The sequence below is a fragment of the Astyanax mexicanus genome, chromosome 8 (genome assembly GCF_023375975.1).
Source record: "Astyanax mexicanus isolate ESR-SI-001 chromosome 8, AstMex3_surface, whole genome shotgun sequence".
Lineage (NCBI taxonomy): Eukaryota > Metazoa > Chordata > Actinopteri > Characiformes > Acestrorhamphidae > Astyanax > Astyanax mexicanus.
The window spans coordinates 56,222,752-56,236,732 of record NC_064415.1 but is presented as its reverse complement, the minus strand read 5'-3'; the positions used below and the strand labels follow the sequence as shown (position 1 = coordinate 56,236,732).

The window sequence follows — 13,981 nt, the reverse complement described above, 5'->3', positions numbered from 1 at the left end:
TTATATATAGTTATAAATAGTTATATATATATATATATATATATATATATATATATATATATATATATATATATGTATATATATATATATATATACATATATATATATATATGTATATATATATATATATACATATATATATATATATATATAACTTTATAAGACATATATAGCATAAATGTATGTAAGTACACACATATATATGTATGTATATGTATGCCATAGGACAAAACTTCCAAGTACAAGCCATTTCACAAGAACATAGGTGCCAAACACATACTTATAGATACACATATTACTTGTGCTTTAACTACAAATACTTTCTCTAAGCATATTGCTGGATGCATTTCAGTATTTAAAAGTTCTTTTTAAGAAATATCTGCATTAGAAATGAAAAAAATAATGATATTTATATTAATGGTGTGAATTTATATTAATGGTTTTCTTTTTAAAGAGCTGCTAGTTTCCTGTATTTTTGAGAGGAATCAGTAATAATGGTGTGGTGTGGTTTAGGTCAGGCAGACTAGAGCTTTTTACTGTCTCATATATTTATACAATATATAATATATATAAAGTATATACATAATATATCTTAGGGTAGAGAGATAAAAAGAGGGAGTGCCTGAGAGGTACTGAGACATTTCGGTCGATACCTTTTTAGTATCAAATTTTTATACCCAGCTCTTGTGAGAATCATGGTAGTTGTGGAGGAGGTGGGGTATCTAGCAAAGAAAAGTCCATAAAGACATGACTGGGTGAGTTTAGTTGAGTTGTAAAAAATTATTTGTATTTCACCCCATCAGATACAATAACTTCTGACCTCACTAATGCTCTTCTTAATGTGAATGGGCAAAACATCCCTCAGAGAGAGCAGGAAAAGAGTGGAAGAGTTCAATCTGTTCTTTCTGCAAGGAAGGGGGACCAACTACACATTAATGCCTATTGATATAGAATGAGACAAAAGCTCATATAGACTTAATTTCCCTCATACTTTAGTCCATGTAGTGTATATGTGTTTATATCAGAGACAGAAAGTAAACTGAGAGACTCGCTGCTGTTTACAGACTCGCTGCTCGATTTGGACTCTGGACTGAAGCCCTGCAGAATTTCGGCGTGGGCGGAAATAAACCCAGAAAAAACAGGATTCAAACAGGAAAGATGAACCTTGATGATGTTAATTTCTTACATTTGTGACTTTGGCATTAGCAGGGTTGCCAGTTAAGCGTATTTGGTTTGATAACACAGATGCGATTGAAAACAATATAGTGACTGTTATTTAGAGCATTTATTTGCAGAAAATGAGAAACGGCTGAAATGAAAAAGTTCGGAAGTTCAGAAATCAGAAATATTTGGTGGAATAACCCTGGTGGTTTTTAATCACGTTTTTTTCATGCATCTTTTCATCATGTTCTCCTCCACCAGTCTTACACACTGCTTTTGAATAACTTTATGCTGCTTTACTCCTGGTGCAAAAATTCAAGCAGTTCAGTTTGGTGGTTTGATGGCTTGTGATCATTCATCTTCCTCTTAATTATATTCCAGAGGTTTTCAATTTGGTCAAATCAAAGAAACTTATCATTTTTAAGTGCTCTCTTATTTTTATAGAGCTGTAGAGACATAGAGAAGTTGCTGTGTAATAGCTGTTGTTATTTGCTTGTCTACAAGAAAAAAAATAGCTATTTCTGTTTGTATGTAAATCCCTCCTTTTCCCAACATCTTGGACCCAATGTGTTTGTTTTGGTGATGCATGTCCAGACCTGGGGGTGATTGGTTTAAAAGTTTCGGATTGGAGCTTAAAGGGACAAAGTAAATTGCAGGAGCGCTACCTCTCTGCAATGCAAATCTAAAACTTCATTTGTCTGGGTAACAGGTTCTGCATTCTACCATGAAGGAGGCATTGAGCACATTTCTATTCATGGCTGCGGGTCTGAGAAATTTTGCAATGTCACTGCGGTTCAGTGCACAACAGGGCTTAGAGCCGGTAGCGCTAAAACACCACTGCCGGGCCCGAGACGAGCGAAGCCGAGGGATTTCTGAAGCAGAAGGAGAGCGAACCTCCTTCCCTGGATCTGTTTATTTTTCCTCGAGACGCTGGAGGCAAGACATCTGATTAGGAAGAACGAGTCCTCTGGGCTTCTGCAAAAACTCTCCACGTCCAGGGAAGCCTCCCGACTCTTTAAAAAATTGGGTCTGTATGTTCGGGGGAAGTAGAGCGTGGTTAACAAGGACTTGATGCATCTGGCTGATTCGCCTGGGTGGTTTGTGTCAGGTCAGGTGGTTTTAAAGTAGGAGAATTCCTCTGTTACAGACAATAATGCTCTTTGTCTGGAGGAAGCAAAGGGCGGGTCACAGATCTCTCACCCCACTTCTGAGACTCGAAACTTGATGCAGACTTCACACAGACTCAAGACTTGACTCTAACTCGTACCCCAAAGACTCAAGACTCAAAATTCTACTCAAACCTACACCCCACAGTTATAAGCATTGGTCTGCACCATAAAGACTCGAGACTCAACTCAGACTTTCACAGCCAAGACCCAAGACTGAGACTCAAGAACTAGGACTCTATTTAAACTCTATGGACTTGAGACTTGACTTGAACCTTCTCTTGAAGACTCGACTCAAACATGGACCCTGCAGACTTGAGATTTAACTCAGACTCATACACCAAGGTCTCAAGACTCCACTCAGACTCACTTGTGAGGCTTGAGACCTTCAGACTCATACACCAAGTACTCAAGACTCTACTCAGACTCACCTGTGATATTTGAGACTTAACTCACTCATACACCAAGGACTCAAGACTTGAGAGTCCTTGACTTAAGACTTAACTCACTCATACACCAAGGACTCAAGACTCCACTCAGACTTACCTGTGAGACTTGAGACTCAACTCACTTATACACCAAGGACTCAAAAGACCCCAGAGACTCAAGACTTTTATTTAGATTTACATATCAGAAGCTTGAGACGAAGCTCAGACTCAAACCCAACAAACTCAAGAATAAATTTAGACTCCACTCAGACCTCACATATTCAAGACTTGATTTGACAGGTTTAAACTCCAAGATTCCATAAATTCCATAACCTGAATTGGAAATGGATTCATACCTTTTGACACAGAGATTTGAGACTTGATTCTGGATCACACCCTAGAGGTTCAAGTCGGATTGGACTCAACTTGGACTTGTATCCTTGATACCTGAGACTCAACTCAGGTACAGACAGATTCTGGTCTTTTTTTGGCAAACCAGTCTGCTTACAACAATGCCTTATGTAAATATATGTAAATATTAAGAACTTACTTTAGCCACTTTATCTTTATATTAGGCATTACAAATTAGCGCATACTTACGGTACATTGTGAGAAAAAACAAACACTAGGCAGTCCCTGAACTGGTTAAACTATTACGCCTTAGGGCATGGCACTAAACCGAGTCTTCACACTGCAAATACAGCAAAGGGAAAACTTGACTCTGTTGAATAATTACTCTTTTTTTTCTATACCAGTACCACCAGGATTGTTTGCGGAGATTACTTTAGAGCTGCTGGAGTGCCCCAGGGCTCAATGCTAGGCCCTTTGCTGTTTTAATCAAATTTAAAATGGACGTTTTCAATCTCACGTACATTTCTCAGAGGTGTACTTTTAATTTTGTCAAGCTCTGAAAGTCAGGAATAGGAGCTCCAACCAAGACGAAGTTTTGTTTTGTTTTGTTTCATTTTCGCTTCTTGCATTTCTCTCCATATAAAAAGATCTTTCCATTACCTTGACAGCTGAAACGTTTCCAGGCTGTCAGTTTTCAGGTCCCGCCGGATAACAATTTGTGTTTCAAAGTGCATCACTGAAATGGCACAGTCATGCTTTTTCCTCGGCGAGAAATCAGGAAAAAGCTTGATGCTGAACTCCAGCGGGTCTCTGCTGTTTGATTCTGAAGATTCATACCGACAGCTGGATAGAACATCCCTCTGGGGCTCTCCTCTGAATCTACAGCTGAAAGAAAAGTCATATTTTGTAGTTCTGCAACACCTTTACACGAGTCACGGTACTAACACTATAGATACAAACATGTCTGCCCCTGCTTAACCAGTGTTAACAGGAAGTTTGCCCTACTTTACTGCAGTAAAAGAGCTACTAATATAGAAAAGAAATTATTTTCATAAGAAAATAACATTATTGTGAGGATTTGACTTGAGTTAAGCCCCAAGACCATTAGAGAGGTCAGACACTCATGGTTGATGTGATTAGTTTTACCAGAATAAATATATAAAGGTTAAGGTTAAAGGTCTCATTCAATCATTTTTCATTCACTTTAAAAACCTAGTTGTGGTCTCTAATATGAATAAATAGAATTTGTGCTCCGGTGATTCAAAATAACGCTGCTTTAGTCCGGTGGAGGAGTGGGCGAGGAGAAACGATATAATTTCGGCTTATTTTTTTTGGCTCATTTGCTCATGAATATTCATACATGCAAATATATCACCTCTGATTGGCTAACAGCGATGCACCACAAGCGAGACAGACAACAGTTACAAACCATTGCTGGGAGGAAGGATCGAAATATCCAACGTCGCATCTAGAAGCCAATGAATGAGGGTCAGTCAGGGCTTTTAAAAATCAGAAGGAAGCTGGTGATTGGTTGAGAGATAAAACTTTCACAAGGCTTAATTTTTAGATCACAATTAATGGCATTAGGCATGGTCCACATTTTGAATCCATCTTTAATCTTTAATCCATATTCAGACAGGATTAGTTTTACCTGGTGGGTTGGAGTAACATATTTTTAGTAATGTAATAATGTAATGTAATAAATGACTGAGATGGGAGTAGCTACTCAATTTACACACTGGCATTAACTCCAGTGCACAATCTGGGAAAAATGACTGATATGGAGCATTCGGACAGAACAAAAATCACTGAAGATGTTCAGTAATACGGAAATACTTTACCCTGGTTCTTTTTTTCCAAGTAAAACTAATTATATCTGGGCAGAGCTTAAGATGCTTTGGCTTGAGTTTTAATCCCACGTCAAGATGCTTCGCCTTCAGCAGTCGGAGCCTGAGAGAGCACAATCGGCCATGCTCTCTCTGGGTGGGTATAGGGGGCAAAAGTAAATTTTTTCATTGTCTTAGGCATATGAAAGCATATTTATAATCATAATCAGAACTCATTACTTTATTAAACAACCTTTTATTTGTGTTACACTTTTCAGAAACCAATTTATTTCCTTTCAAGGAAAAAAGCCTACTAACAATAAACCCAAAATGTTTCGTTTGCACTTGAATTACTTTCATATTTTCATCTTCATTCACGACAATGGATGAGAAACACCCCCTGAGCTTCTGTACGAGCTCATGAATTAATGAAATTCCTCTCCCTGAAAAAGAAGAAGAAAAGAAAATCCCCAAAAATCCGTCGGAATAGAAAACAGTCTCTGAGACTCTGTGGGTTTCACCGGGGACTCTGTCTGGCTTTGTGGTTGTCTATCAGCACGAGCCGAGTATTAGCGACCTCAGGAGAGTCCGTTTGTCAAAGCTGTGTAAAAAGCCTGGGAATCAGTGCAGGGGCTGCTATTGTGCTGTTTGAACTACCTGAACCTGATCCTTGTCGGGACTGGAGTCTCATTGCCTCGTATTACCCAGCGAGCTTAGCTCACGTCTTCCTGAAAGCCTGAGGTGTTTAATTACACCTACCGGTAAGATTCTCCTTCTCCTTTTTTACTTACAGTCGGTTTATACAGATCCTTACCTTTTTAATTTTGTGAATATCTTAAATCAAAATCTAAATGATTTGTATTTGTATTTGTAGCTTTAGAGAAACCAGTACACTCTAAAAAACAGAGGTACGATATGAGTACTTTTTTGTACTCAAGGATACACTCTTCATAATTGTACCCTCAAAGGTACAATATTGGTCTTTACAGGGTCAGATTTGTTCCCTCTGAAGTACAAAGTCATTTCTAACAGCAGTAAGTACAAAATTGTACCATTTATTCGGCCAAAAGGTACACTCAGTATTCTGTATCACTTAACTAATAAACAATATATACTTTAATTGCACATTTTTTATTTGAAAGCCAGACAATTTTGGATCATCAAGTTCTTGAGCCATATTTAGTTCATGATAATGTTTATAATCTTTATAATCTTTACTGGCACAAAAACCATGGGTACAAAAAAGGAAATGTACTTTTTTGTACCTCAATACAAGGTACAGCGACAAGCTTTGTACTCTTTTAAGTACAAATCTGTACTTACTTTTCTTAGTGTGTAATAAGTACTGCTGTCAACATTAACATGAAAACTTAACCTGGTTAATTTGTTAAAATCGCAAATAAAACAGTTTACCATTTTTTTTGCCAATTTACAAAGTGGTGTTTTTAATTGGCAATAAAACACTGCACTGTTTTTGTCACGTGGTCCCTGTCTGTTCTCATGTTTCTGTGTTTATTTACCTCTTCTGGCCCTGTCTCATGTCTGTGTGTTATCCCTACGTGACCTGTGCTCCTCTGTGTCTCCTGTCCCACTTACCTGTGTTCATTTGTAGCTCCGCCCCCAAGTCCCAGGTGTTTCCTGTTTCCCGTGTGTGTGCACCACTATTTATAGTCCGTGTTCCCTTTCTCTCATGTCGGTTCTTGTACCTTTTAAGTCTGTTATGGTTGCGTCTCTGTTTCCCGTGTTTCCTGTCTTCAGTTTAGTTTCAGTTGTTTATTTTTGTCTTTTGTTATTTGTTAAATAAATAAATTCGCATTTGCGTCCGCTCTCCTCGCCATTCCTTGCTGCATCCTGACAGTTTTTTTCTTAAATAATTTTGTGAAAGCTTATAGTACCAAAAGTGTTTCCAGCATGCATCTTTTTTAGAATCAGAGAAGCAGATTTTAAGACAATAAACTGCAAAAACACATCTAAAAGGTCATTTAACAGCGTAATGAGTTATGAATATGCTTTCTGATAGCTGCTCTGCTACTGTTAAGTGTAACTTTTTATGCTAAAATGAAAGTGAATTCAATCTCATAACTAACTCATAACTCTCATTTCTTTACACCTCACTTGTCCATGATCCTCTTCTCTTCTCAAGCAGCTTGATTGATTCCTTGATTTCCAAATTAAAAGTACAATTCACTGATGGTCAGTGATGGTTTGGAGAGACATGTTATCTGCTGGTGTTGATCCACTGTGTTTTATTATCAAGGTCAAAATCAAAAGTCAGTGCAGTTTTGTTTTCCCGCAAAATCTTACAGCACTTCTTACATGCTTCCCTCTGCTGATGACTTTTATGGAGATGCGGATTTCATTTTCCAGCAGGACTTGGCACACTGCCCACACTGCCAAAAGCACCAATTGGTCTTATATAATATTAAAAGTTTCTGAGACACTGATTTCCGGGTTTTCATTGGCTGTAAGCCAAAATCATCAACAATCAAATAAATAAATGCTTAAAATAGATCACTCTGTGTAGAATACATCTATATAATATATGAGTTTCACATTTTAAACTGAATTACTGAAATAAAGTAACTTTTTTAATCATATTATTTTTTTTAGATGCAATAGTAGATATTTAATCTTCAAACACAAACCCTATAGGTTTATGATTAATGAACTTCAGCAGTTAACAGCATGATGACTTGTCATTAAAGTACATGTGACTTTTAGCTGTGAGTCTTGGCTAAAGCAAACATAACTGTTCCTCAGTTCCTCAGACATCTAAACACTACAAACAGCTAGAAGCCCACCCCCCCTCTCCAGAGTGCCTGCGTGCTAACAGCTTAACAGCAGACTCGGATGTTGAGTGCTAACCTCTTATGTACTGTTGACTTAGCAATTATGGTCCACTTCATACTGAAGTCAATCATGCAGCCTGTCCTGAGACTCACAGTGTAGGAGCTGGAGTTTCTCTCTGAGCTGAAGGTCTGCTGTACCCTAAAGACTAAAGGCTGACCTGATATTTCTGCTCCTTTTGTTTCCTGTATTAAAACCTTTTGCTCTGACAGCTCTGAAGCTTCTGTAGTGGACTGGGTTGTGCTGTGGCTTTGTAAGAACTGCTGTCTTCTGAGGAAGAGGAGGGCAAGGATGAAGAGGGTACAGAACTGATTATTATACATTGACATTTATAGCATTTATTAGCTTTAGATTTATCTTATCCAGAGCGACTTACAAGGTTATTTCTATTACACATGTGGGCCAATGTAGTGTTTGAAGTCTTGCCCAAGGACCAGCATTCAGTCACCCAGAACAGGAATTGAACCCCAGTGTCCCATGTGATGTGGTAGCTCATGGTGTTATCCACTGTGCCACTGTATCAACCACCAGACTATAGGCTAATCAGCAAAGTAATGAATATTGATGTGAACATTGATGATCAGTTTCCAGTGGCTCCTGTCAGGCCTGTAAAGCTACCGCTCTAGAAAAAAATAAGAGACCACTTAAAAATTACAAATTGAAAACCTTTGATTTTACCAGCCATCAAACCAAGCTGAACTGCTTGAATTTTTGCACCAGGAGTAAAGGCATAAAGTTATCCAAAAGCAGTGTGTAAGACTGGTGGAGGAGAACATGATGCCAAGATACATGCAAGCTGTGATTACAAACCAGCGTTATTCCAACAAATATTGATTTCTGAACTCTTAAAACTTTATGAATATGAACTTGTGTTCTTTGCATTATTTGAGGTCTGAAAGCTCTGCATCTTTTTGTCATTTCAGCAATTTCTCATTTTCTGTAAATAAATGCTCTAAATGACAATATTTTTATTTGGAATTTGGGAGAAATGTTTTCTGTAGTTTATAGAATAAAACAACAATGTTCATTTAACCTATTCAACCTATGAATAGCAACATCAGAGAAACTGATTCAGAAACTGAAGGAATATTCTCAAAATGCGTAATATAAAAATGGTTTCCATCAAAATGTTATTAGAACGTGTCTTGCATAACATTTCCATCTAGACACATACTATATACTAACATTATAGAAATATTCGAAGTAACATTCTAAAAAACTAAAAAAATTAACATTGATACAAGTGATGTTGCAGATGTCACCAGAACATTTTAAACAGTTAAATAAAATCGTAAATAACTTTTTTTTGTTTCCCTCCACCCAAGACCCCAGCACTGGGAGGAAAACATGCTAACCACTTAGCCATTGTACTGCCCAAAATTGTTGAAATAAATGCACCAGTGGCTTAAGAAGGACAAAATAATAGAAAAAAAATGTACACGTTATGAATTTATAATTCATGTATTATTGAGCAGAAAACGATATTACTTAATTATAAGGAGTCAATTAAAAGGAATTAAAGCTGCGTTAATAATAGAAAGTTAAACACATTTTTAATCACAGCAAAAAGCAGAAAAAACACACATTAACTTTTTAATCAGAGCCTGAAAAAAATTGCGTGTATTTTTAAACGGGTTATTTTCAGCGCCCCTATTCAGGCGTGCCTTAAAACGGGCGCGAAAGTAAATAAATAAACAGGCAACGCCGACTGGAATCAGGAATCACGTGACGTAAGTCGGAGGGCGGGGCTCGTGCGGCGGTCAGCCAATCAGAGCGAACGTCAAGCGGAGCTTTTTTTTAGTAAATGGAAAGCGAGGCTGAATAACGGGAGGGAGATTATAGACCGAAAACGGAAAATGTCTCGTATTTTCGGACCTTTTGCGGTTCCGACGGAAACACGAGTGACCTTGCCGTGTTCTGTTCCCTAAACCGAGCCGCGCGGACCGAACCGCCCCGGTTAGAATGGCCTGGATGTGGAAGGTAAGCTGAGGCTGTTTTCCCGTCTCTTCTGTAAACCGTTACCGTCCTTTTATCCATCCGTCACTTCGCTGTTTTAATTCCTCCGTATTTATGGATTATACGCGTATTTTGGCTCGTTTTGTGTCTTTTCTGTGCTTTCCCGCTGTTTAAATCACTGCAGCCCGCATTTAAAGCAGTGTGTGAGTGTGTATCTGTGATACAGCTGAAGTTGGCTCCTTATTCACCAGCTTGTGTTTGGAACTGTCCGTTCCACCTTAAATAATACAGCAGATACAGTCTGGAATCTCAGGCGCCTGACTGTAACTGCAGCGCTTTTTAAGGTGGAACGGAGAGTTAGAATAAAGAAGAAAAAAAGAAGCTAGAAAATGAGCAGCTATTCAGCTGCTTCACATGTTCTCTAAGATATATAGGTTTTGACATATTTAACTTAGTCTGTCTGCTGCAGAGAATGTGCTGAATATACTGACAGTGCAGGTGAAGAGGATGATGATGATGGTGATGATGAAGATGATGGAGTGAAGCTGTGCAACACTGCTGACCCCGGAACAGCATGACCTGAGTTGAGGCCAGATCTTGCTCCAACCTACAAACTACAAACCCCACCTCCAGTTCAAGTTGTGTCAACATCCACAACTTAAAAATGACGAGTTTCTTTGATTTTACAAAATTGAAAACCTCTGGAATATAATCAAAAGAAAGATGGATGATCACAAACCATCAAACCAAACTGAACTGCTTGAATCTTTGCACCAGGAGTGAACCACTGGTGGAGGAGAACATGATACCAAGATGCATGAAAAAAACTGTGATTATGTGAAATATTAATTTCTAAACTATTAAAACTTTACTAATATAAACTTATTTTTCTTAGCATTACTTGAGGTCTGAAAGCTTTGCATTTCTTTGTTATTTTAGCTATTTTTCATGTTTGAAAATAAATGCTCTAAATGACAATATTTTTATTTGGAATTTGGGAGAAATGTTGTCTGTAGTTTATAGTATAAAATAACAATGTTCATTTTTCTCAAACATAGTTGTAAATAGAAAAATCAAAGAAACTGATTCAGAAACTGAAGTGCTCTCTTAATTTTTTCCAGAGCTCTTTACCAGTGTTACAGCTTAATTTATTTTTCAGGAAACTCAAATACATTTTTATTAATGGTGGCCTAGTGCCTTAGTGGCTTAGTCGTTAGCACATTTACCTCCCAGCACTGGGGCCTTGGGATCAGTAGCTTGATCTGTTCTTGTTTAGTTAAATTTTACTCTTATACTCTTGTAATTAACATCAGTTTAATTGATCCTGAAATAGAACCCTGTGGGACTACAAAACGTACATTAAACAGTCAAGTAATCAAATATAATACAATAATTGATAGTTGTTCTGTATTAATAACAGAATAATAAGAAGTAATAACAGAATTATAAGTTTAGGGTTCTGTCAGCCCACCGACTCCACCCTCTTCGCCCAACAGCACTCAGCATCACCAGAATTCTGATTACCTGAATGCTATTAACGTTCTATATAAAGGAGCTCCAGCCAAGAGACTCTTTGTGAAGTTTTAGCATTTCTATTGAACTCTAAGCTCTGAGCAGTATATTTATAGTGTGTATTTCGGTATTCTGACCTTTTGCTTTGTTTTTGGACTATGTGTCATTTTCGTCCTTTGATAACCCTGTTTGCTTGTGATTTCGACACTTGCCTGCCTTTTGGATTGTGTTTTTTTGTGGAATAAACTGCTGTCTGTACTTGCAGTTTTTTTACAGATTTAAAAGTGTGACAAAAGTCTGAGCTACGATATTTTTTTACTTTTTAATTCAGCAAGAAAACGGTTGCGGTTTGAGTAAATGTTGTAGAGAAAAGTGCAAGGTGAAGATGTTTTACAGTGTATTGGCACGATGCCTAATGCCAGCCGTGGGCTAAAGGAGTATAAATCCCCCGCCCAGCATTGAGCTATGGAGCAGTGAAAGGACAGTGTTCTGTAGAATGATGGTGCTGCATAAAATAAGTTTTTGGATAAGGTGGTGATCATCCTATAACACCTGACCTCACTGAGGCTGTTGTCGCTGAATGTAATCAAATCCTCACAGCAATGCCTAAGAATCTATTAAAAGGTTTGCATAGACAGTACAAGACAGTTACAACAAAAAAACAAAACAAAAGCAGGATAAACTTTTAAATAAATTTTATGTACCTTTATTTTTGGAAGAAAAGATTAATAGATGAGTGGATGTCTCAGTAGTTACAGTATATTGCCCCTACAATGAAGAAAAGGAAAACGGAAATGCACCAAAATTGACCTTGGTCTTAGTTTTTAGTCCTCTTAGTGGTTCTTTATCTGTATAGACATACAGCTCTGAAAAGAATTAAGAGACCACCTCAGTTTCTGAATCAGTTTCTCTGATTTTGCTATTTATAAGTATAAGTTTGGGTAAAATGAACATTTTTGTTTTATTCTATAAACTACGGACAACAGTTCTCCTAAATTCCAAATAAAAATATTAATTTAGTCATTTAGAGCATTTATTCAAAGAAAATGAGAAATGGCTGAAAATAACAAAAATATGCAGAGCTTTCAGACCTAAAATAATACAAAGAAAACAAAAAAAGGTGATATTTATGAAGTTTTAAGAGTTGAGAAATCAATATATGGTGGAATAACCCTGAAGGTTTTTAATCACAGTTTTTTTTCATGCATCTTGGCATCATGTTCTCCTCCTCCACCAGTCTTACACACTGCTTTTGGATAACTTTATGCTGCTTTACTCCTGGTGCAAAAATTCAAGCATATCCGCTTGGTTTGATTATATTCCAGAAGTTTTCAATTCAGTAAAATCAAAGAAACTCATGCACTGTATGTAGTGCATTTTTTATTTTCTTAACCAGCAGCACTGTAGACTCTTATAGAACATCTGGCAGGATCTTCTTCTGTAAATAAGTACAGGACTCCACGTAACCCTCCTATTGTATAATCTACGTAAACATTATCGTATGCCAAAGCCACGGGCTGCTGTTCCACGTTCTGAGCACAGACGTGACCGCCTGTGGCCTAGTTTTCTCTCAGAAACGCTCTTTAATTGGAAATAAAAAAAGTATTCCCACTCCGAACTCGGAAAGCTGATCCTTTCGCGAAATGGCATTTTAATTAGTACCAACTGACCCATGAAAGTTAGCCAGAGGAACAGGGCAGGACACAGGCAGCGGCTTGTCTGCCCACGCTAAAGTACAACTATTGGCAATTACTTACAGGCCAGCCTGGGTTGCTTAATTTAAAATGGCTTTAGCCTCAAGAGTGTGTGTTTTCCTCAAATTGGAACGCACACACACGCTGGTGGCGTGCAGGACCGGGTCAGAGGTACTGACGTCTTCTTCGTTTACCATCTTATTAAGTTTTCATCAGGGAAGCGATACAGAGAGGGCCACTTTCAGATGTGCTTTACGCAGGAAAGTAGGTGAATGACCCACTTTAGTCACCAGCAGAACGAGTGCCTACTTTATATAGAACCAAAGCACTACGCCAGCTCTGCCCAGTCATCTGTATTGACACACTGAGCTTGTTTGAATTTAAAGGGGAAGTCCACTGACTTTAGATTTTTTTATATCATTCAGTTTTAACTAGGCCTGTCACAATAATTAAAATATCGATTTATCGCACAATAAATGAACACGAACTCAATCATTTTTGATAATCATGACATTGTGTATTATGCTTATTTGTATGTTTGTTCACACATATAACATGCTTCAATAACTGTGATTCCAAAACATACACACAGTGTGGACTCAAGAAGGTAAAGAAATAAGTATATAATTCCCAAACAAAATATAATAAATGATTATATACATTTTTGCTGTCTTTAAAAAGTGTATAATTACTTTTTATGCTATTCTGTTATCATTATGTCAGTGGCATTTAATAGTTTAATAATTTAATAATAAATATTGTGTATTGCAATAATTTCTGGGACAATAAATCTTCCACAAAAAATTCTTATCATGACAGGCCTAGTTTAAACCCTAGAATTTCCACCCACACAAATTTAGATGTGATTTTTGCTGAAGTGTTGCTGCTGAAAGATACACTCACAGAAGGGGAACTGTCAAATAGTCAAATAATTCATAGGCGTTCTGCATTAATAACAGGATTAATAACAGAATCTATTGGAAGGTTTGCCCAGACAATACAAGACCAGTTGTGAGAATCAGTAAATCTCCAAAGCTACA

The 13,981-nt window shown here is 37.4% G+C and overlaps 1 protein-coding gene across 1 annotated transcript in view; it reads left to right on the top strand.

Annotated features, from left to right (window-relative positions):
• Positions 1–9,576: 9,576 nt before the first annotated feature.
• The window catches only part of st6galnac3 (ST6 (alpha-N-acetyl-neuraminyl-2,3-beta-galactosyl-1,3)-N-acetylgalactosaminide alpha-2,6-sialyltransferase 3), an 85,489-nt gene continuing 81,084 nt past the window's right edge, over positions 9,577–13,981 (top strand). Inside the window, exon 1 of the mRNA XM_022677831.2 lies at positions 9,577–9,759. Within this exon, the coding sequence (XP_022533552.1) occupies positions 9,742–9,759 (18 nt within the window). The 5' untranslated portion in view covers positions 9,577–9,741. The remainder of the gene's footprint in view (positions 9,760–13,981) is intronic.